The sequence below is a fragment of the Trachemys scripta genome, chromosome 9 (genome assembly GCF_013100865.1).
Source record: "Trachemys scripta elegans isolate TJP31775 chromosome 9, CAS_Tse_1.0, whole genome shotgun sequence".
NCBI lineage: Eukaryota > Metazoa > Chordata > Testudines > Emydidae > Trachemys > Trachemys scripta.
In genome coordinates, this window is record NC_048306.1 from 42825845 (window position 1) to 42850367 (window position 24523).

The 24523-nt window shown below is 54.3% G+C and overlaps 1 protein-coding gene across 5 annotated transcripts in view; it reads left to right on the plus strand.

Moving 5' to 3' along the window:
- The first annotated feature begins 12258 nt into the window (after positions 1–12258).
- APLN (apelin) overlaps positions 12259–24523 on the plus strand; it is a 51220-nt gene continuing 38955 nt past the window's right edge. For 4 of the 5 annotated variants that reach the window (XR_004647137.1, XR_004647136.1, XM_034781734.1 and 1 more), the window contains exons 1-2: positions 12259–12492; positions 18835–19006. Coding sequence is in view for 3 of the 5 variants with exons in the window: in XM_034781734.1 (XP_034637625.1) it covers positions 12279–12492; positions 18835–19001 (381 nt within the window). In the remaining 2 variants the exon portion in view is untranslated. Of the gene's footprint in view, positions 12493–18834; positions 19007–19618; positions 20312–24523 lie in introns of those variants that run through there. The other variant, XM_034781732.1, reaches the window with a different exon arrangement.

Sequence of the window (24523 nt, forward strand, 5' to 3'; positions counted from 1 at the left end):
TCCCTTCTCTAAGCCCATAATGTTTCCCTGCTCCTGGGCTGTCTCAGTGGGGGTCCTGAGAGGAGACAGTCTATCTGCATTAAAGTGCTGCTCTCTTTTAAGGGTAAACATGCAACTCCAGCAGCTTTCACACTGTTTGCATGCACCTCATCATATCTACACAAAGGCACTGGGCTCATGCAAACCAATGCACTGGGCCCAGGTCCAGCACCCAGCCCAGCTCCTGTAGCACCTGTGCCGAGAAGCACTCCTCCCACCATTCCCTGCATGGCAGCCACACTCCAACCAGTGGCAGAGAGGCAACAGAACAATGCATCTTAGTCCTATTGGAAGTGGATACAGCAGCCTGGATGAGAAGTGGATGTGACCATCTGATGACATTGTTTGTACCCAGGGCTTTGGTTGCAAGTTACCAGATGCTCTGGTCTTAGCCGGGGGTCTGCACATGTGCCCCAAAGAGGCACATGTGCAGACAAGATAGGCCAGAATGTAAGAAGATGCTTCCTTGCCCTCTCCCTGGCTGGCACTAGAGCACTGCTCCACACTGGGCCCTGCTTCTGAGAACAACTGATTCCACAACTGGAGCTTTGGGGAAAGTTTAAGTCTGAGACTTTTTCACCCTGCGTTAAGGGCTTCCTGCTCCCAGATTCAGAGAGGGGTGTCCAGTGGGTCCAGGCCTGATGCATGATCCACACTCGGGACTCTCTATGGCTCTGCAGTGCAGGCCCTCTGTGGGGGGAGGCAGGGATGTCTGGTGGGGTTACAGTTGGATGAGGGAGGGGTCACCAGGCTGGTGAGCCCATGGACAATTAGCTCTTCTGCTGATTCTCTTTGGGAAGGTGACCAGTGACAGAGCCAAGGTGGGAGCCCTCAGAGCAGTGGGCAGAAGGCTGAGGCCTGGCTGCAGCATCGTCATGCCCAGGCTCCCAGAAACCCTGTGTCAGGCTTCAAAACTCACATGCCAGGATTAAAAGCCACGAGCAGTTTTCAAACTGCAGCAGTTGTGTTTGGATAGCTGCCTGCTGTGTTGGGTGCTCGTCGCTCCCATTCACTGCATGGGTCCCCCGTCCTGCCCAGTGTAGTGCTGGGAGTGTATAGAATCATAAAATCAGAAAATATCAGGGCTGGAAGGGACCTCAGGAGGTCATCTAGTCCAACCCCCTGCTCAAAGCAGGACCAATCCCCAAATAATCATCCCAGCCAGGGCTTTGTCAAGATGGGCCTTAAAAATCTCTAAGGATGGAGATTCCACCACCTCCCTAGGTAACCCATTCCAGTGCTTTTCCACCCTCCTAGTGAAATAGTGTTTCCTAATATCCAACCTAGACCTCCCCCACTGCAACTTGAGACCATTGCTTTTTGTTCTGTCATCTGCCACCACTGAGAACAGCCGAGCTCCATCCTCTTTGGAACTTGCCTTCAGGTAGTTGAAGGCTGCTATCAAATCTCCTAAAACTGATGCTCCAGATGAGGCTTAAACTCACAACCTCAGCATCACTCCATGCAGCACTGCTTTATAAGTACTGTGTGCTAACCCATTGCACCACTGGAGCCCGCTTTGTGTACAGCAGAGCATGGGATCTCCTGCCACCCCCAGATTCCCCCAGCTAGGGCTCGGAGATGAACACCAGCGATGGCAAGACTCGCGAGGAAATTGGGAGAGCTGGCAATACTGTGCTGGAGGCAGCCCTGCCCGCCGGATGTCCTGCCCAGCACCAGCCAGCACCTGTTGCACAGCTGGACACGGGCACCCCTGCTTGCTGGGGGCAGGCGCAATCACACCGGCCATGGTAAGAATTGGGAGCCTTTCGCACTGTGGGGTCCCACAACTGCTCCAGGGGCTTGGTCTGGCACCGGGGAGCCCACAAGGGCTTCAGTGCAGATGGAGTCTAAGGGCCTGAGCTGACACTGAAGTCAGTGGGCTTTGAAGCAGAGCCAGAATGCCTGGGCGACATGTGTCAACCCCCCTTCCCCCTCCACCATTGTATCCCTTGATACCGGACACTCCAGGCAGCTGATCTGTCACAGCACCACCTGTGGCATCATATCCTTCCTGCAGGAGCAGTCCCTCTCTTCCTGTTTCTCCCCCCAGGCTCTCAGCACACTGGAGAGACACCCACGGAGCTCAGGGCTCCAGTTTGGTCTCCTTTGTGTTGCTGTTGTGCGTGCCTGTGCTGCAGATGTTTACAGCACGGCAGGACCTTGGCAGCACCCATCAAAACATTTTCCATCACGGTCCCTCTTCCCCTGATTTTCACCAGGTGTCAGACTGGAAAAATAACTCTCAGCATTGCCCAAGCTCCACCCACATCCCAAGCTCCGCCCACTCACCACACCAAAAGAAGATGGTATCTTTCCATCTGTGTTCCCCTGGCTTTCCTTCCATGCTCAGTATGCAGTGATACCCGCTGACCGTTGCCTGTTTCTTTGTGGTGAGCTTTGACCAACAGTGCAATATTTCACAATGCTGATATTTAAAATACTACCATTAGGTATCATAGAATCATAGAATATCAGGGTTGGAAGGGACCTCAGGAGGTCATCTAGTCCAACCCCCTGCTCAAAGCAGGTCCAATCCCCAACTAAATCATCCCAGCCAGGGCTTTGTCAAGCCTGACCTTAAAAACCTCTAAGGGAGGAGATTCCACCATCTCCCTAGGTAACCCATTCCACTGCTTCACCACCCTCCTAGTGAAAAAGTTTTTCCTAATATCCAACCTAAACCTCCCCCACTGCAACTTGAGACCATTACTCCTTGTTCTGTCATCAGGTACCACTGAGAACAGTCTAGATCCATCCTCTTTGGAACCCCCTTTCAGGTAGTTGAAAGCAACTATCAAATCCCTCCTCATTCTTCTCTTCTGCAGACTAAACAAACCCAGTTCCCTCAGCCTCTCCTCATAAGTCATGTGCTCCAGCCCCCTAATCATTTTTGTTGCCCTCCGCTGGACTCTTTCCAATTTTTCCACATCCGTCTTGTGGTGTAGGGCCCAAAACTGGACACAGTACTCCAGATGAGGCCTCACCAATGTCGAATAGAGGGGAATGATCACGTCCCTTGATCTGCTGGCAATGCCCCTACTTATACAGCCCAAAATACCGTTAGCTTCTTGGCAACAAGGGCACACTGTTGACTCATATCCAGCTTCTCGTCCACTGTAACCCCTAGGTCCTTTGCTTCCTAGCCATTCGGTCCCTAGTCTGTAACAGTGCATGGGATTCTTCTGTCCTAAGTGCAGGACTCTGCACTTATCCTTGTTGAACCTCATCAGGTTTCTTTTGGCCCAGTCCTCTAATTTGTCTAGGTCCCTCTGTATCCTGTCCCTACCCTCCAGCGTATCTACCACTCCTCCCAGGTACCAGGCTAAGCACCCCGTTGAGATGAATAGGGCAGTTCACACTGGTCAGAGCTCTTGCTTCAGGCTCTCTGCAGACTCAGGCAGGTGTCACTACATTAATTGGACTTGCTTCCAATTTTTGAAGGTTTTCTGCAGTCATAAAGGCTAGAAGCTTCAGATTTTTAAAACTGAAGTGTAGGTTCTGAAGTACGAGATGCATTGTCTTGCCATGCTGCCATGACCCAGCCCAATGTTTTTTTCACACTCATTAGCCCCTGAAATCTTTGAGTCTGAAATTTCCCACCATGGGTCTTTGACAGAAAGGGCATTTTGTCTGGAAGCTCCGGCTCAGCCCCTCCTGTTATTTTTCTGTTCAGTGGATGGACAAAATACACCCTCTGCATGTGAGGAAGTCTATAGCTAGCTGCACTGCACTGGCAGAGGTCAGAAAGGGCCCCTTGACCTGGACAGAGAAGCAGGCCTTTGCTTGGTTTGAAGGGAATGAGGTTCTTCTTAGCAAGTGAAAGGGGTGCACTACGCATGTGCAAGGTATATTTGGTCATGTCAGGAGAGCGGTTAGGACCCAGAAGTGCAGAACACCCTCCAGCCTCATTGGCTCAGTGGGAACTGCTGGTACAAAGCACTTCTGAAAATCAGGCCCTTCAAGGCAGAGGCACTCCATATGCATGCACCCTAGCAAAGGCTGGATCCAAGTCCCACTGGAGTCAGACTGACTTCTGCTGACCTCCATGTGAGCCCTTTGATAAGGAGCAGTTAGTGCTGCATCCAGCAGGGTTTCTAAGCTGTCACAAAAGCATGTGAGTGGGGCACCACTGCATACTAGCAACTGCCAGATGCCAGGACAGTCCCTGGGGCCATGCCTAGGTTAGAGCTGGCTTTACACTATCTGGGAGGGAAGGATCAGCTGAGACCCCTGCCACTCTCTTGTCCTGGGCTGGGAGCAGCTTGACTGGACCAGAGAGTCCGGTTCTGTGTTACATGGAGAGCAGGGATCATATGCTAAAGGCTTCTTTAGCCTAGCGCAGCAGTTCTCAAACCATGGATTGGGACCCCATTTTAATGAGGTCACCAGGGCTGGCTGGCTGGCTGGCTTAGACCTGCTGGGACCTGGGGCTGAAGCCTGAGTCCTACTGCCTTGGGCAAAGCTGAAGCCCAGTGGTTTCAGCCCTGGGTGGTGGGCCTCAGGTTACAGGCCTCCTGCCTGGGGCTAAAGCCTTTGGCATTTGGCTTTGGCATCCCAGCCTGGGGCGCTGGAGCTTGGACTTTAGCTTTGGCCCCCCACCCAGGGTGGCGGAACTCAGGCGGGCTCAGGCTTCAGTCCTCCCCTCCTGGGGTTGTGTAGTAATTTTTGTTGTCAGAAGGGGGTCGCAGTGCAATGAAGTTTGAGAACCCCTCCTCTAGCAGTTAAAGGCACAACAAGATCCAATGGCTGGAAGCTGGAGCTAGGCAAATTCAGACTAGAAATAAGGTGCACGTTTTTAATGGTGCGGGGGATTAACCCTTGGAACAACTTATGTAGGGATGACCGAACCCCCAAGCCAGGTAAAGAAGGGGGAAACTCGCACACTTGAAGTCTTTAAATCAAGATGGCATGCCTTCCTGAAAGACAGGCTCTAGCTCAACTATAAGCTATGGGCTTGATGCAGAAACCACCAGGTGATTCTCCAGCCTGGGTGATTTAGGAGGTCCAACTAGAGGACCTTAGAGCTGCGTTCTGCCTTCATGCCCAGAACACCATGAATCCAGGTCAAGGCAGATTGCGCTTTTCCCCAGCTCTCTGTTCTGGCTTCAGAAATAATGGCTCTTTAAAATCCATCCTCTTTGGCCCAGGACACCAGATTTCTGTCACTTGAGCCCTCATGATTTTCTCGTGCTGGTCTGACTGCATGCAGAGTGTTTGTGATTTCCAAAGGGGAGGGAATAAGATGGTGGAATTCCTGGATTATTCTGTCTTTGTTCCATTCACTAGTAGCCACAGCTGCCTTGGCTTTAGAATACAGTGGCCAAACTGGGTTTCCTTCACCAGCAAGTGGGCCGTCCCAGACATCCCTTGGCACTCGTCTCTTCTCCAAGCCCTAGAGGCTAGGACGAGTGGAAAGGAGATTTGTTCTGCCCTAGAGTATTTGCATTAGAAAAGAGAAAAGATGCATCCAAATGTGGAGGACAATAGACATGTGACTCTAGGGTGAGCGTTCCCATTGCACAGCCAGCTGCTGGAGAGCATCGCCAAGTGCGGTGATGCTCGGGGTGAGGGGCTGACTGGGACAATGCTGGGCCTTCTTCACGAGACATGACACTTGAGGATACCCCCTCTTCAACTGAGCAAAGTCGGTAGCCTCTCTCGGTCATGACCACCTAGCTCGTCCCCTTTTATTCACAGCTTAATAGCAATGTTTGGGGTAAAGGATCACATCCCAGAGGCCGCATGAGATGCAGCCGAACATATTCCCAGGTCCTGTCAGAGCAGCCAGGCCCCCAGACAGAGACGTGCCTCACAAAGCTGGATTTGGCTCTGGAGGTATTTCAGTCTTGCTGCAGCTACTACTCACCACGGACCTGTGGTCTGTGACTCACAGGAAACGTGTGCCCTTCTGCACTTCACTGTGCTGCCTTTCCTGGGAAGTGAGTGGTAAGTGTGTCTGATCTTCCTGGCTAAAGGAAGGTGGAAATGGTGGAGTGCTCACTGGACCCCGGCAGGGCAGCACCACTGCACCTTCAAACCAGGCCGTGGGTTAGCAGCACTGCTCCAAGCTGCGGGGGGTGTCATGGGCAACACCAAACCCCCAAACCTGTAGAGAAGGAGAAAACTCTCCCTCAGCTTTCAACAGAGGAAGGGGAGCTTCACTCCTCCCCCCTACTCCCCCGCCCTTTATTCACTGCTGATGATAATGTCACAGGCCTTGGTGCTCATGGGAGGGTTTCGTCTCCAAACACAGCAAGAACCAACCAAGTACATTCTTGAACTGTGCTTAAAATTACAGTAACTCCTTGTCTTTGCATCTAGCACCAGCACTTACAGATAAAAGGGAATCAGGAAGCAAGGGGCCATGAAATGACTGAGGCCACATGCCAAGGAGCCCTGACACTAGCCAGAGGGAGCCTGGACGCTAGCCAGAGGGAGTGCTGATTAGCAGGTAGCTACCCCAGAGGTTTTGGCTTCATGAAAGTAACTTTTGAGGAATGAAGCAAGGAGCCATCTCCTGGGAAGCAGCGCTGCTGACAGCATTACTGATAGGCCAGATGCCTGGGAAGGATGGAAGCTCCCTGGGGAACATTAAGGAAATGCAGGAGACGTTGAACATGGAAGAAAAACAGGGGGAACAAAAGCCCAGAGTGGTTAGCAGAGAGGACTTGAAGGGCAAGAGGGAACTCCAGGGAAGCAGAGTAGGAGTGCAGCAGGGGAGATCAATGGAAAGCTAGGGAGGCAGAATGAAATCTTGTCAGCTGAGTGCCCCAGGAAATACACCCACTGTACAAAGGCTTGAGTGGTGGGAGGAATTGCAGGGCTGAAGCAGTGTCACCACAGAGAGAGGAAGATGGCGAGGGAGCAGAGCTGCTCAGCATTTACCCTGCCTCAGTGTTTCACACACTCAGTGCTTGAGCTTGAAAGCTCAAGAGGACCTGGGCGGGACAGGAGAAGTCTGGGGAAGAGGCAGGTGAAAGACTAGTTACCAAAGACCACAGTCTGGGGCCAGAATGGGATTGCTACCGGAGCACACCGTGCAGGATTTGGCCAAGATCTACAGAGATTAGCAGGGCCAGGTGAGATGCACCTCAGGATAGCAAGGGAACTGTGCTCTCCTGGAGGTCCCAGACAGCTGGGAATTGGACTCACTAACTGCAATGGGAACAGCATGAGGATGGAAGCCTGCGTGTTGATCTGGGACCCATAGGAATCTGAGGAAGGGGTTCAGAGCTGCCAAGCGCATGACACTAATGCTTCTCACTGCCTGGCCCCCCATGCTCATGCCCAGCTGTGCCACACAAGCCTAGCAGGAGGCAGAACGGTGCAGTTCTTCCCACTATACATGCTAGATTTAAAAAAAAACAGGAGTACTTGTGGCATCTTAGAGACTAACAAATTTATTTGAGCATAAGCTTTCATGGGCTATAGCCCACTTCATCAGATGCATAGAATGGAACATATAGTAAGAAGATATATATACATACAGAGAACATGAAAAAGTGGAAGTAGCCATACCAACTGTAATAAGCTAATTAATTAAGCTGAGCTATTATCAGCAGGAGAAAAAAAACTAGATTTCAGGTGACCACTGGTCCGTCCCTCTCTGCTCCCTCTGCTGGGGATGGGGCTACTGAAGTGGGGATGGAGGGTAGGGTACAATCAACAGGGAGCACTGGGATCCCTGCTGTGCCCCAACAGCGTTGGGTGCTGTGCTAGGCTCTTTACCTCCCACCCAGCTCCATGGTTCCCTTCCCCCAACACTCCCCTTTCCAGACCCACATCCCCAGCAGCCCCACCCCAGCTCCTCTCGCTACTCCAGGACCTCAGTATCAAAAAGCGTCACACATGGAGCTGCCCAGCAGGAGGCAGACTGGCCCAGTGCCACACAGGCTGGGTCATGGGAAAGCAGGGACACTGTTTCAATATGGTCCCTGTGAGAACCTGCTCCACTGCAACTTTTTTTCTGCGCCAGTGGGTGCTTGCGCCCCTGACCCCGCCCCGACTCCACCCCTGCCCCAAAGTCCCCACCCTAACTCTGCCCCTCTGTGCCCCTATTGGACCCCTCCCCAAATCCCCGCCCCAGCCCCGCCTCCTCCCCCAAGCGTGCCGCATTCCCTCTCCTCCCACCTCCCTCCCAGGCTTGCCACGCTGTTTCACGGTGCAAGCGCTGGGAGGGAGGGGGGGGGAGAAGCAGGACGCGGCAGTGTGCTCAGGGGAGGAGGGGGAGCGGAGGCAGAGGGGAGCTGGAGCGAGGGGGGTGGGGCGGGGTGGGGAGTTGCCGGTGGGTGTAGAGCACCCACCAATTTTTCCCCGTGGGTGCTCCAGTCCTGGAGCACCCATGGAGTTGGCGCCTATGACTGCAACAGTGACCTACTTACTCCTGGGGGAATGCTGCGCCACTGCACATGCACAGAATTTATGTCCCCTGAAGATTTCTTTGCTTCCCTGCCGAAAAATAACTTTCCGACAGGGAAGCAAAGGGAAGCCCCAAGAGCAGTCATGGGGCCCTCTCCAGCAGTATGTTTCTGGTGCCCAGGGCAGCTGGCAGAGAGGTAAATCACTGTGAGGCAGTGAATGGGACTGGGGAAGACCCAGCTGGTGGCTCCTACCCTGTGCTGGGCTCAGCTGTTAGTCCCAGTGGGACTTCCTCTTCCCCTGCACGGCATCCGGGGCCATGTGAGACACCCCCCCCAGATTTCTCCCCTGGCTGTAGGAAGCTCTGCAAACTCCACCCCACAGACACACACTTCCTGCACCCATTTCTCCTCATCTGCAGTGGGAGGGATCCCTGTACAGGGAGCTGCTCCCCCATCCGCCCAACCCCAATGCAGCCAGTGGCCTGTGCTCCCCAATGCCATGCTTGAGCCTCCACATTTATTTGACAAATAAAATTTGCAGAATTTTAAAGAATTTTAAAATATTGTGTGCAGAATTTTTAATTGTTTGGTGCAGAATGCCCTCAGCACAGGCGAGTCCTTTACAAAGGGTACAACCCTCGCAGGGAGAAGAGGCATCGCTGCATGGGCACCTCTGGCCAGCCGCTCCCTGGGCATAGTGCAGAGAGGGATTGGAAAGAGAGACATTGTCTCCCTACAGTCCAGCCCCAGAAAGGGGCAGTGTGTAGCTGCTGGGCTTTGGGCAGAGCCAGAACCAGAATCTGATTCTGAGTCAGAGTTGGGTTCCTGCTTGCTCCAAGGGCAGAATCATGGGTCCCAATCCATTTGCTGGCAGAGATTACTTCTCCCTCTGCCCTGGCTCTGGTGCACTCCCTGGCTCTCTGAGCGTGAAGCCAGGGCTCCAGCCCTTTCCCATCCCTGCTCACCCAATTGGGCAGAATATAGCAGCCTGGCAGCTGCTACTCTCCCAGCATATAGGTTCAGCAAGGTGGGTAGCCTATGCAAGGGAACATTCCTGCTCCTCTGCAGGCACCCAGCAGGGCTCACAATTGAGGCTGTCGCTGAAAGAGGGGCACAAGTGACTAGGCTGAGATTTAATGCAGCTGACTGCAGACACCATGCTGAACAGGGAGGACAGGGAAAGCGCTGACCACAAAGCGCTGCTGAGGAGCCGCTGGGCAAGAAATGTAAGGCTGTTGAAATACAGGGATGTTCTGTATCTACAGAATCATCACAATCCGAACTAGAATAGACATTACTGCTGGGCATTGACCCCACCCGTGTCCAAAGCAAGACGGGTTCCTGCTGTGAATTAGCTAGCAGTGGGGCTGGGTGAACTATTCATTAGGAATAGTATTTATTATGAATTTAGTCCTGGTTTCGATTAGCAAATCATTTGTGACTTCTGCAAATGTAACTGTTATTTGGAAGGGTTGGCCTGATAGTGTATTTGACACATTTCAGCCTGCAGATTGTTTGCAAACAGTTCACTTTGAAGAGTCAATATTTGATATTCATTATTCGTGCTGTGATTGGTCTCCTAAGCCACAGGACATTGTTTCTGCTTCATGATTGGATGACTGAAAGTTTTTAAACAATAGTGAACGACCAATGACAAATGAAAAGTGCTCATGCTAAAATTTGTGGCCTTTTGGGGATTTGCTCACTGGAATGCTTGCCAATAACGAACGGCATGCATGGCTCTTTGAAAAGGGCTGGGCTCCTGGCTAAAGCGCAGAATTGGGTCTCAAGACATCTGGGTTCAATTGCTGGCTCTGAATCAGACTTCAAGTGTGCCATTGGACAGGTCACATGGTCTCTCTATGCCTCAGGGGCTAACAACACTTCCCAGCCGTGCTGTGAAGATAAATTCATCAATGTTTGTGAGTTTCTCAGATTCTAGGGTGATGGGGGCTTAGAAATAGCTAGATAGAGGGAGAGAAACACATTGACTTGATGCTTCTGATTCCACCAATTCTGTCACCGAATGATTTGTTCAATTTAGTTCTCTACATCCCAAGTGATGAGAATCTACCCAGAGTAGAGTCACATTCAGGCCTACATTTACACGGCTGTAACTCTGTTGGCCCTGATCCTCACTAAAGACATGTGCCACGAAGATGTGAAATGCTCCCAAATCAGAATGCTTTCTGCACCCCGACCCCAGCTCTGCACTCCTTTTGTACACATGAGGTGTTGCGGTGTACACAGTGCCAGACAGTGGAGGATCTGGCTCATTGTGTTTAATGTTATTTCTCCTGATTTGTAGCAATGGAATGGTGCTCAGAACCGGGCCCATAGCATATACAGCACTATGCTATCATATAGGTGCTGCCTCAGTAAGGCCACTGGAGCAAGCATTCAAGTATCAGGGGTTAGCCGTGTTAGTCTGTATCCACAAAAACAACGAGGAGTCCGGTGGCACCTTAAAGACTAACAGATTTATTTGGGCATAAGCTTTCATGGGTAAAAAAAACACTTCTGAAAAGTGCATCTGAAGAAGTGGGTTTTTTTACCCATGAAAGCTTATGCCCAAATAAATCTGTTCGTCTTTAAGGTGCCACTGGACTCCTTGTTGTTTTTGTGGAGCAAGCGCTGAAAACAGACACAGAAAACTGGGAAGTGTCTGTCTGCTGCATTCCCCATTCCCGTGGACAAGCCTAGGATCAGGGCCCTACCCTACACTACAAGCTGGTGACCCTCCAGCAACTGAAGGGGCTCTCTATGGACCTGGAGAACCAAGGTCAACACAAAACAGAACAGTCATTCAGGGAGAAGTATATTCCGTTGAGCCACTTCCCTGCAACCCAGGGAGTTGTTTTTCTCTGGGGGAGGGGGAGGGAATGGTATTTGTTGCCCCATTTTCTACCCTTCCTTTTGGGGAGGCCAGAAGGGTTGCTCTGCTGGGCCACTTCTGGGGAATGACTGAGCTCTTGCCTGCCCACAGGAGCCTGCAGCCCACCCCTTGCCCCATCTTCCCCAGGTGCGCTATCTCTCCTGCTCCCAGGGCTATGGGGGTAGTGGAGCATCACCTACTTCTCACATGCTGATCTCACACCCACCAGACTGGGGTGCAGAGTGAGGCACTCTCACAGGGATGCTCACATACCATTGCCTGAGATTCCCCTGCCTTCCCACGTGCTGAGCATAAACCAATCTCATTTTAGGGGCTGCCTCTCCCAGCCCTTGAACCATGTCTCATCATTCCCACTCCTTCACTGCAGGTGTGAAACACCCACTGAAGGGAACTACTGCTTAATTTGTGCCAGGGCTTGCCAGGACTGAACCGTGGCACCTCTGGGCCTGGCAGTTCAGAGCCCTGGCACCTCTGGTCTTGGTGAATCAGTTATGAAAATAAAAAAATTGCTTGAGCCCCAGCACCTGTTTCATTACCTGTTTCAAACACTGCAGGGAGCCCTGCTTGGGGAGCGCTGTACCCCCAGCCTGCTCAGGTGAAGATGATGAGACGGGGACCAGGAGGGGAGGATCAGGTCTTCTCTGTATGTATGTGGGTGGGGGACAGAATTTGACACCTATAGAGAACACAGGGGAATGTTGATTTGGGAGCCCTGTGGGCTCGGGGTGGGGCAGGGGACACACACCGAAGGGAGAAGGAGTTCGAAAAACTGAGGCCTAGACCAGGGGTCCCCCAGGGGGTCGGGCTCCTCTCGCCCGGGTCGCTCGAAGTCCTTGCGCAGGGAGGTGGCAGGCGCGCAGCGGGCCGCGCTCGGGCTCTCCAGTGCCCCAGGGCGGGCGGGGCCGGGCTGGCCGCGCCCCCCTCCGTGCGGTGGGTGCTGGAGCGAGCAGGGGAGGCCCCTCGCCAGCCTCCGCGGCCACATGACCGGGCAGGCCGGGAGCCAGGCGCACGGCTCGGCTACAAATGCAGCCCCCGGCGCGAGCGGGTGCATTCGTCGCCGCCGCCGCTTGGCAGAGCCCGGCCCCTCCCCGCCGAGCGACGCGCCCGGCTGCAGCCCCGGTCCTACCATGAGCGTGCGGCTCTGGCTGCTGGCGCTGCTGCTGCTCTGGCTCGCCCTGAGCGCGGGCTCCGGAGGTGAGTGCGCCGGGGCCGGCCGCAGCCCCTGCCCGGCTCGGCTCGGCTCGGCACTTGTTGCACAGGCCGGACTCGGGAAGCGGCTGGCGCTGGGCTGCGGGAAGCGGCCTCTCTCCTGGGCGCCGGGACACCTGTGGCAAGCAGCGAATCGTACCAGCCCTGGCCGCGCTCAGCGCCCGGCCTCGGGGCCCGGGGCTCTCTGTCCTGCTTCTCCTTGGGGCCGAGGGCTGTGATGGGCACCGATCTGCCCAGCCTCTCCCCCAGGCCCACAGTGCCGACTGCTCCTGCCAGCTCTCATATCCAGCTGGATCTGCTCAGTTAACGGGCATGGCCGTGTGTCTTCCTAACCAGCAGCAAAGCAGCCCCCTGCTTGGTCTGATAGCAGCTCCCCTGCCAGGGTTCCTGAAGGGCGATGGGGCGCAAGGACGTGCTGTTGCTGGTGTGCAGCCAGAAGGGGACATAGCAGGGCAGGGGGGATGAACGGGGTTGTCTGTGCAGGGATGGGAGTGTGGGATGAGAGCACTGGGCTTCCCCACCAGGCTGCCCTGACCTTGGCACTACCTGCTCCCTAAGTGGCATGCCTGACCTGGGCCCTTGCCTCAGGCCCATGCCCTCTGGCGATCCTGCAGGGCAGGAGGGGACCTGTTGCAAGAACAGACTTGCCATAGGAGTTAACTTTCTGTGCAGGAACCAGAACCAGTGACAGACGCTGACTCCCCCTACAAGGGGAAGGCAGGAGCAGATGAGTGGTTTGGCTTCAACAGCTCTATTTAATTGGTGAATGTGTCTGGTCAGGAAAGTGAGGAGATAATAGCTGTGGCTTGAGGTTGGACTAGCATGGGGCTTGGTGTGCATGCTTCCTGCACAAAGCTGCAGGGATGGCTGTGTCGTGACCACAGCACCCCCCCAGCAGTCTGGCCTTTGGTCCCCAGCCCTTCCCCACAGCTCCCCAGGCATTCCATTCCCTGCAGCAGTGACTGCTAATTATCTGGCAATGTGATGTGGCTACACTGCACTGCTAGGGACTAGCCAGGGCCCACAAACGCAGGTCGTTTGGGACTTAATACATCTCTTTGGAGTCACAGGCTCATGCTTTAAACATAGCAGCACAAAGGCTAAACTTACAAGGCAGCGATAGGGTGTGTGTTTATCGGAGTGTCATGGGAAAGGGAAAGAGCTTCCAGATGACATGGGGTTAAGTATCAGGGGGTAGCCGTGTTAGTCTGTATCTACAAAAACAACAAGGAGTCTGGTGGCACCTTAAAGACTAACAGATTTATTTGGGCATAAGCTTTCGTGATGCATCCGAAGAAGTGAGGTTTTTACTCACGAAAGCTTATGCCCAAATAAATCTGTTAGTCTTTAAGGTGCCACCAGACTCCTTGTTGTTTTTATGGGGTTAAGTGGCATTGCAGATAGCTGTGGGGTCTCAGGCTGATCTAGAGAAACTCTGCTTAGTGTGCCCTTGAGCCAGCTGAGGCAGAAGGGGAGAGAACACCTGATGCTGAGTGTCAACGGATCCCAGGAGAGCTGCCCACAGTGACTCCCAGCCAAGATCAGCTAAGTACGTCTCCTGTTGGCACAGCTAGAGAGCTGGCTCTCTTGGCCTTGGCTAGTGTAACCTCTGCCTGTAGCCCACAGGTACCAGTTTGAGCTTTGGTGGCTGTAATGGGCAGGATGCCCATATGGCAATACCAGCTGCCAGACTGGCACCCGCCCAGCTGCATCTGCTGTAGTGGCTGCCACTTACCAGGTGCCACTGGGCTTGTTCAGGTAGGCAGGAAGCTCGTTCCCAGATCCCTGGCATCAGAGTGGAGGTGGGATTTCAGTGTGCAGAGGGCATCTGATGCCCGTTTTTGTATCCTTCCTGTTTACAGTTGCTCCCCGGGCTTTCTGCCATTGTTCTGGTGCTGTCTGAAATTCTCTCCCAGTTCTTACTTCCTTCCCTGCTGGAGCAGTGAAGGATGCATCCGGGGAATGCATGGAGCAGAAGCCTGCTGTGCTCCAAACGCTGGCGCTGTCAGGCTGTGGCAGATTTTGTATGCAGCTAATGAGATGCTTAAAAGAAAAATAGGTGCTTATAAGCAGTGCTGGTGGAAGGTGTCTGAGTGACAGCCCTGGAGGCTGAAAGCTTCTGTGTGCACAGAACAAGCGGACAGGCAGCAGCAGTACCAGCATCTGAGAGCGGCAGGAGGAGGCATGAAAAAGGTGGGGCAGGTGCAAGGGGTTCTTGTGTGAGGCGCCCACTACGGAGCAGCCTGGGAATTGGTAGGCAGGTGGAGAACTGTGGTCATAGTCTGGCCCAACGCCTCGGAACCCCAACCAGGAGGGGATTTCCAGCCCCACACATGCTGTAGACCAGCGCCCTGTGAGTGGGATGAAAGGGTTATTTCCCCACCATGAGCTCTGCTGTAGGGCTGGGACAGCTGCTGCAGACTGTGCATCCATGAGGGGAAAACACCTCAGCTGCGCCCGAGGTTTCTGTGCCAGTGCAATGGCCCTGCCCTTGCAGGTGCCGCCTCAGGGAGGGGTTCCAGACTGTGCAGCGCATTGGGGGGGCTGCAGGAGCAGCAGGGCTGTGCTGAACAGCACAATGGCCACAGCCACAAGGTCTCTGCTCTTTCCGGCCCTGGGCCTCAAGCTGCAGCCAGGAAAAGCTCCAGGACCCCCTCCATCCATGAAGGCAAAGGAGGGGGGTCGGGCCAGGGAGTCATGCTGTGCCCTCAAGTAGTGAGTGTCTGGCTAAGGGGGGTTGGGGTCCCATGGTCCAGTTACTGTGGACTGGCCCTGTGGCTCTGGAGGTGGTGAGCCCCCCCCCCCCCGCCAGCCGAGCAGACCTGATGCCGGGCGGGGGAGAGCCTGCCCAATGATGCTAAGCCAGAGCACCTCAGATGGTCTAGCAGGGCAGGGTCTGGCCCTGGCAGTGGAGATGCAGGCAGTGCCAGCCTGATCCTGGCTGGCATGTGGGGCAGAACACGCAAAGTTAGCCTGGGAGCTAATCAACACCTCACCGATGGAGACTTGTTGACAGGAATTGGCGGCTCTTCCTTCCCCCTCTGTCCAGCACAGACAAAGCGCTCTTCATGGTGATAACAAACCACATCCTGTCAGAACCGCTGGCTGGAGAGCCCAGCAAAACAACGCCACATGGACAGGGCAGAGCACGTCTCAGCTGCGGGAGCCTGTGTGCCATCCGGCAACCAGAGGGGGCTGGAGCCTGGGACCAGGCCAGGGCTTGGGAGGGCCACTTGCCGCCCCGCCCCCATCCTCCTTTTCTCTGCCTCAGGCACAGAACCATGGCACCAGCGGCCTTCTGGAGATGTGGCTGTGGGGAGCCCTGGCCTCCATCTCCCCTTTCTGGCTAAGGTTGCCCAGGCTGCCTTCATATGACTGTAATGGGGAGGGGTCTCCCTGGCACAGGGGAGGGCAGCTTACCCCACCTTCTCCCTGCCTCAGATCAAGCTCCAAGCTGAGCTGTCTAGGGGGTGGGGGTCAGCGTTGTAATGGGATCATCCCAGGGCCCAGCCTAGCCTGCATGGGGCTGCATCACAACCCAGGACCTCTTGCAGACTAGCTGCTGTGTGACTCCCCAGGGGATTAGGGGCAGCCTAGAGCCCTGGTGCCTGGGAGGGGACAGACTGCTTGAATTCAGGGCATTTCTCACTGGATTAATCGGAGTTTCCCAGCGTGGTGGAATGGTACAGAGGAATAATGGGGGTGTGTGTGCCCCCATCCCAGCTCCAACACCAGGTGTCATTAGTATAGATACAGACTCCACCCCACAGGGTCTGCTGAGACCCTGGGATCAAAGAGTGCAGGGAATTGCAAAGTGTGTGAGGTGGGTCTAGGCAGGGAAGCCTGGGGTGGGGAATGGTGGGGTGCAGGGACAGCCCATGCGAGTGGCCTGAAGGGAGGGCAGTATGTGGTGCATGTACATGGAGGCTGCATGTTTGTACTCCACACTATGAGCGAGTGGTTGTGCAGTGGTGCAAGCAGGCACAGCTGCTCTGTGGGGCTGTGTGTGCAGTTAGATATGCGGGGTTCTCAGGCAGGCTGCCCCAAAGCTCCAAGGTGAGAGAGGGAGGGAGACTGGTACTGGTGTCTGCGTGGGGAGGAGTGGCGGCTCATGGTTACTGGTTGGGGGCGGCTGTGTGCAGGGCAGGGGAGTGGAATGCAGAGCCTGTGAGTGTGAGCATGGGCTGAGGCTGCTATCTGATCCAGGGATACCAGGAGCCCTGGCTGCTGGCATGAACTGTCCCCACTTGCCAGAGAATTCCCCATGGCACCATGCCAAGGGCTGTAAGTGACCTGGCCAAGTCACTCCAGGAAGCACTCCACAGCCTAATGGCTCCTGCTGGGGGTAATCCAGGAAACAGGCTGCACACTCTGGGCCCATTTCCATCACCACTCTGTGCACCTTGCCTTGGGCGATGGGCAGGTCTGGCTGGGATGCTGACACCCAGCAGGGATGTGCCACCTGTCGGTGACCCTGGAACCACAGCCTGGGCTGAGAAGGCCCAAGGGGCTAGTCTGGAAGCGAGAGCCAATATCCCAGGAGGCTTCCAGCCAGAGGCAGCAAATCCAGCCACTGAATCCAGAGAGAGAGTGAAGAGTGCAAAGTAACCAATTCCTGGCAATGGCTCTGAGAGCAGTGGACTAGTTACTAGCCACTGGTGTTCCTGGGCTTATCCTGTACCCGAACCCAGAGCAGTGACTAGACTGCCCTGGGGGTAGAAGTCTGTTGAGGGGGTTCCCTAGAGGGGCTTCCCTCCCTCCCAGGATACTCTGCAGAAGACTGGGAGGCTGCTCTCTGCAGCTGGGTGCCCTGGGCTCTGCCCCTGCTTAGAGTGAGCTGACTGGGGGAGTGGGCTGAGATGCAGCACTTGGTTTTCTGCTATAGCCCAATGTGGTGGGGGCTGAATTCCAACCCTGGCTGGAGAGGGACCATGCCTGGGGTAGCCATTGGCTCTTCCCATAGGAATCTCCCCTCCTTTGTGGCACTGGGCAGGATTCAAAGGCCAGGAAGAGAGGAGGAAATGCAGCAGGTCCCTCTCCCTGCGGGTGGGAGAAGCAGCAGGAAATGGTGACCTGCTCTGCTGTGCTTGGGCCAGGTTTGATGTGCAGCCAGTAATGGTGGGGGGAGGAGGGGCTCTGCTGGGGTTAACTGTCCCAAGGAAGGCTGGAGTCCTAGGAGGGAATTTCCAAGAATATCTCCCCAGCCCTGCCGCAAGATACATCCTCAGGAGGAAGGAAATGAATTGGCCTCAGTGAGGGGCTTCAGCTGATCCCAGCCCACCCCTGAGCAAGGGAGCTGAGCTCACTTTCCTTCTCCAGAGGAGAGTCCTTCTGGCAGGCAGCTGGGGAAGCAAGCCCAGCAGGGCGTGACAGAGCCAACTCTGGGAGAGGCCAGCCCTGCCCAGCCCCCATAGAAACAACCCCTGGCTTTGCCCATCTCACCTTGAGATTGGGAGGGAGAGCTGCGTGGGGCTGGATTGGGATTGGGAGGGAGAGGAGGCCTCTTCACACAGACATGTGGACCGTCTGTGTTGGGATGGCTCCGGGCAGGTCCTTCCATGATAAATGCACCAGGAAAAGGTTCAGAAGAGGGCAACAAAAATTAGGGGTTTGAAACAGCTTCTATCTGAGGAGAGATTAATAAGATTGGGACTGTTCAGCTTGGAAAAGAGATGACTAAGGGGGGATATGATTTGAGGTCTATAAAATCATGACTAGTAAATAAGGAAGTGTTATTTACTCCTTCTCATAACACATGAACTAGGGGCCACCAAATGAAATTAACAGGCAGCAAATTTAAAACAAACAAAAGGAAGTATTTCTTCACACAATGCACAGTCAACCTGTGGAACTCTTTGCCAGAGGATGTTGTGAAGGCCAAGACTATAACAGGGTTCAAAAAGGAACTAGATACATGCATGGAGGCTAGGTCCATCAGTGGCTATTAGCCAGGATGGGCAGGGATGGTGTTCCTACCCTCTGTTTGCCAGAAGCTGGGAGTGGACAACAGGGGATGGATCACTTGGTGATGACCTGTTCTGTTCATTCCCTCTGGGGCACCTGGCATTGGCCACTGTCGGAAGACAGGATACTGGTGTAGATTGACCTTTGGTCTGACCCAGTATGGGTCTTATGTTCAGCAAGACAGAATGTAGGATCTGAAAGCCAAGAGTTGGGGCAGGATTGGCGGGGGCTCTGAATATAGGGTTCAGGAACCACTGAGCTCTGGGAGGCTGGAGCCCTGGAACATGCCAGGCCTGCTGTGTGTGACTTGAGGGGTTTTGTGGGCAGGGGTCTCTGGCACTAACCTGCTTCCTCTGTGTGCAGCACCATTGTCTGAGGTGCCGGATGGCAGAGACCTGGAGAAAGGGAACATCCGGAACCTGGTACACCCCAAGGGGATGCGGAATGGAGCAGGACACCGGCAGAATGGCTGGCGAAAGTCCCGGCGTCCAAGACCCCGTCTCTCCCACAAGGGCCCCATGCCTTTCTAGCACAGGTAATGGGTCTTTCCATGGGACGGTGGGGGAGCCAAGTGGGACCAGCCCAGCACAGTGTGGCAGGGCATGTCTGGGGAGGTGCAGGCATGTGGGGGAAGCACCACAGCTGGGAGAGCAATCACAACAGAGTACAAGTGCTCCAGCTACAGGCCTCATCCTAGCCCTCTGACACTGAACACCTGTCTTGGGCTGGGGACAGTGCTCAGAGCTGCTGTCCATAGAGCAGATGTGAATAGAATCCATCCCCAGTGGATGCAGTGCTTCAGTCCAGCTGCTCATAGCTACCAGGGTTTGCGCTAGAGGGAGTGGGGTCCCCTGAGATTATCCTGGAGGTCATAACTGCTGGAGTATCTGCAGTTGGGGGCTGGGGGGGCTCCCCCAGGACCATTTGCTTGGTTATAGAATAGAAAGCCAGATGTGATTTTTCTGCACTCCTCAGAATGGGCTCTGGGGGCAGCCTCTTAAGCAGGAGGAGAGCTTGGGTTTGTGTCCCTATCACAAAGGTGCAGGAGGGAGCTGCGTGGGGCTGGATTGGGTGCTGGGGGGAGGGGTCAGTCTCCCAGTGGGGGCTGTTGCCTCCCCTGACTTGTCTCCTTGCCTCTGACTTGCAGGGTTGCTGTTGGCCCCCTGAAGGCCCATTCCCATTGTCCTCTCTGCTTTATAGACTGGTTTGCTTGTCATGGAGCTCTGAGTGCGGCGCTCCTGCCTGCTGAGGTGGGCAGGCTCCTCCTGTCCACCAGCCTGTCATGCAGCCGCCCCGATGGAGCTGTCAGCACCTCGACCCCCGCCCCCCCCCCCCCCCCCCACATACAGAGACACAGATCCGCACACGCCCAGTAGGCATCTCCTCGCCTTGTCTCTGCAGACCCGGCACCCAAACTGGGTGCAGACACTGGCATCTTTCCCCTTTCCCTGCTGATGGCTGGGACGGATCCCTGCCTCTTTCCAGCCCTTGGCAGAGGGGACACTGCCCAGGGCTCACTTTGACCTAGCCAGCCCCATAATCCTGAGTGGGCCCCTAACACCGCTCAGGACTGGAAGGGTGCCTGGCTGCCAGCTCCCTCTGTCCTCTTGGCTGTCTCTCTCTCTCACAAAAACAGCAGGACCGCAGACTCCTGTGCGTGGGGATCTCTGGGCTGAGGGGATTGGGCTGGGTTGCGCTTGCTCCCTTGGTGTTTCCATGGGGCGGGGAGGAAGAGCACTACTGTAATGAGCCTGTCTGGTCTCATTGCTGTCTTGGCTTCTTGTTAGCCTGCCCAGAGGCTGGGCAAGGAGCATGTAGCTCCAGTGCAGCTGTGGGGGGGAGGGAGTGTCATGTTAGGGGTTGGGAGCCGTGTCTGGCATGAGAAGGCCAATGGGGCTAAGAAGCACAGAGGGAGAAACTATTCTTCTGGGCTCCCTAGGCAATCCCCCATTAGTCCCATCCCCTCCACTCGCTAGAGAGCTGAGCACCTCATCTGCATGCATATAAGGTGGTGTTTGGTTTGGTGGGTCTATTTATTCTTGTGGTGCTAAACCTGCACAGGGCCCCTTCAATGTCTTTGAACACCTCCCACCTTCCCCCATGGGGGATGAACCGGTCTGGTGCATGGTGCTGCAGAGATGGCCTGGTGCCCTGGCCCTTGCTCTGCAATGACTCTCCCAACTGCCCCTTGGCAGGGGGTGGGGGGAGGGGGCTGCTGGGCCCAGAGGATCTCGTACAGCTCAACCTCGCCCAATCCCTTGCCACATGACTGTCTCTCCATGCCCATCCTGCAGTCTGTTTTGCTGTGCATGTGGCGAGGACAGCGAGAGCTGGAGGAGGGAGTGAAGGAGCAGCCCTTGGAAGAGGGGCTTTCCCAGGCATGGGTGCTAGGATCTGAGCCTGGGAGGCCTGCTGCTTTGGAGTGCCCCTGGTACTGCAGTGGCGCTATGACACAGGCCCTGGGAGCGCCATCTCCTGGCAGGGTGCAGGGAGGTGGGGGATCTAGCATCTGCACTGGCTAGTCTGGCAGGAAGCTCCCTTCCCTGAAGCTTCTGCACCAGGGGTTTCCCCTTGTGGATCTCGGCTCCAATCACACTGAAGTCAATGGAGGGCCAGCTGTGGGGGGCATACCCCTCCCCAGCACTGAGCCATGGTGCCAGCATGGCTCCATGCGGTGAGGGGTGCCGAGTGGGTAGGCAGAGCTGGCTCTTGTGTAATGTTTCAGGTGTCTGTCAGTGATTCTTGTATAAAATACTAATTTATACCAAATGGGGATGCCTTATTCCAGACAAACCTGTTCCCTGTTGGTCACTGTTTTCTGCGTCTGTAAAGATTGGTCTGTGTAAATGTCTTTCTAATAAAGTTATGATGACAATAAACCCTTCTTTTAGGAGGTCCAGGCACTATTTGTTCCCTTCTCCCTTGGGATGGGGGTATGTGCGATGCTGGGTGTCACAGCCCCCGGCTTAGCCTGGACACTGCAGAGCGCCCTCAGGGCTTCCCATCTGTAGCTTGCAAAGGGCTTTCCCCAAGTCGGTCAGGACCATCCCCATCGCACAGTGGGAAGCTGTGTGGGACGAGGCCTGGAGGGAATGGAGTAGTAAGGGGCAGTTAGGTTCTGATCAGTGGGCAGTCATGATCAGCTCCAGGGTGGTGGAACGTAACTGGGGCCCTGCCCAGTGCAGGAGACAGTCTGTCCCATCACCTTAGTCCCTTCCCAGGATTTACTGTTGCTGAGCTCGCTGGCGAGTGCAGGGGCACCAAGGGTCTGGATCCTGAGTGGAGGCAGTTGGTTCAAGCCCTGTTGTCCTTGCTTGCCTGCCTGCCTCAACCATGCTGCAGCCCCCTTTGAAGTCAGGGCAGTTATGTGAATTAACCCTCTGCCTCCCCTTTGTCCTGTGGAGGCTTATGCCTGCCTTGCCAGGAAGCCCTTAGCTGAATTAGGAGGGCTGTGATGCTGGTTTAGATCCCCATGCAGACACTTGAGCCCAGAGAGAGCTCTTTTAACCAGGTCTCTGGGCTAGCTGTGTAGTGGGTCATTGCTCCTTGCTCTGAGCCAGGAGCTTTCCTGTTTCCCCAGTAAGTCATAAAAAGTTTTCTCACAAAACTTTACAGCTGCAAGTGCCACTGCAGCCCAACCAGCGGGGCTGCTTTGTTCTTCCCTGAAATGCAGCTGCTGGGGCTGGGCAGTTCTTTTGAACAAGAAGGGCATATCTCACTCAAAGTGGGTGGTGGAGGATTTAAGGAGGCAGAATGGAACTACCGGCACTGGAGGTGGCTGGATCTGCATGACCCAATGCATCATCCCAACAGTGTTCTAACTGCAGGAAGCCACCTTGAGGCTGGTTATGCTTAAGGAGTATGCGGGTGTTTATGACAGCGTATGTATTTCGGGGGGGGGGGGCTATCCATAGGCTGCCTTATCAGAACTAAAGTGACACTCCAGTGTAAAGAAACTCATGGACTTTAATCATAGAATATCAGGGTTGGAAGGGACCTCAGGAGGTCATCTAGTCCAACCCCCTGCTCAAAGCAGGACCAATTCCCAACTAATCATCCCAGCCAGGGCTTTGTCAAGCCTGACCTTAAAAACCTCTAAGGAAGGAGATTCCACCACCTCCCTAGTAACCCATTCCAGTGCTTCACCACAGTCCTAGTGAAAAAGTTTTTCCTAATATCCAACCTAAACCTCCCCAACTGCAACTTGAGACCATTACTCCTTGTTCTGTCATAGAGCCATCCTCTTTGGAACCCCCTTTCAGGTAGTTGAAAGCAGCTATCAAATCCCCCCTCATTCTTCTCTTCTGCAGACTAAACAATCCCAGTTCCCTCAGCCTCTCCTCATAAGTCATGTGCTCCAGCCCCCTAATCATTAGTCCTCACTCCCCATTCACCTATGCAGGATGTTATTTCCAAGCCCCTACTGCTCTATCCCAGGCAGAAGAGGCAGGATATGTGTGCAGAGGCACATACCGGAGGGAACTCCCAGGGGCTGAATGTCTGAACCTGCCCATTGGCTGGGGTGGTGGTAAAGAAAAAACAGGAGCATCACAGATTGCTGTAGAGAGAGTTACTCTCCTGTTAGGCCAGCAGAGGTGTGGCAAGGGCACAAGGAAAAGGAGTGGGCTCCAAGAGGGACAACAGAGGGATGAGACTGTGGGACTGAGAGCTGGGTGGAGTGACAGATGTAGACCCATAGGACTGGAAGGGACATCTAGTCCAGTCCCCTGCACTCATGGCAGGACTAAAGATTAGACCATCCCTGACAGGTGTTTGTCTAACCTACTCTTAAAAATCTCCAGTGATGGAGATTCCACAACCTCCCTAGGCAATTTATTCTGGAGCTTAAACACCCCAACAGTTAGCAAGTTTTTCCTAATATCCACCCTAAACCTCCTTTGCTGCAATAAACCCATTGCTTCTTGTCCTATCCGCAGGGGTTAAGAAGAACAATTTTTCTCCCTCCTCCTTGTAACAAACTTTTATGTACTTGAAAACTATTATCATGTCCCCTCTCAGTCTTCTCTTTTCCAGACTAAACAAACCCAATTTTTTAAATCTTCTCTCATAGGTCATGTTGTCTAGACCTTTAATCATTTTGGTTGCTCTTCTCTGGACTTTCTCCAATTTGTCCATATCCTTCCTGAAATGTGGCACCCAGAACTGGACACAATACCCTAGTTGAGGCCTGAGTAGAGTGGAAGAATTACTTCTCGTGTCTTGCTTACAACACTCCTGCTAATACATCCCAGAATGATGTTCACTTTTTTTTTCAGCTGTTACACTGTTGACTCATATTTAGCTCTGACCGCCCAGATCCCTTTCCGCAGTACTCCTTCCTAGGCATACACTTCCATTTTGTATGTGTGCAACTGATTGTTCCTTCCTAAGTGGAGTACTTTGCATTTGTCCTTATTGAATTTCACCCTATTTACTTCAGACCATTTCTCTAGTTTGTCCAGATCATTTTGAATTTTAATCCTATCCTCCAAAGCACTTTCAACCCCTCCCAGCTTGGTATTGTCCACAAACTTTATAAGTGTACTCTCTATGCCATTAGCTAAATCATTGATGAAGATATTGAACAGAACCGGACCCAGAACTGATCCCTGCGGGACCCCACTCATTATGCCCTTCCAGCATGACTGTGAACCACTGATAACTACTCTCTGGGAATGGTTTTCTAACCACCTTATAGAAGCTTCATCTAGGTTACATGCAGGGTGGCTCAGGGAGTGCTAGGGTTGCCACCTCTGAGCAGGACAACCACCTGCCCCTGCCCTACCGCATACCCCCTGGAAACCACCTGCCCCCCCCCCCCCCCCACCCCCCCGGAAACCCCCCCCCCCCCCCCCCCCCAAGACCCCATCTCCCATCCTGTCTCCTGCTCCCAGGGCTGCCCTGGGAACTGACCTCACCACACAGAATGCAGCACAAGCCAGATCCACCCAATTCCTGCCCAGGGTGACCCTTGCAGCTGGTATGTACGTGGCAGCCACTGGGTGCTGCTGCTCCTAAGCTCCCCCTGTCCTGCTTGCTGCTCCCAAGCCAC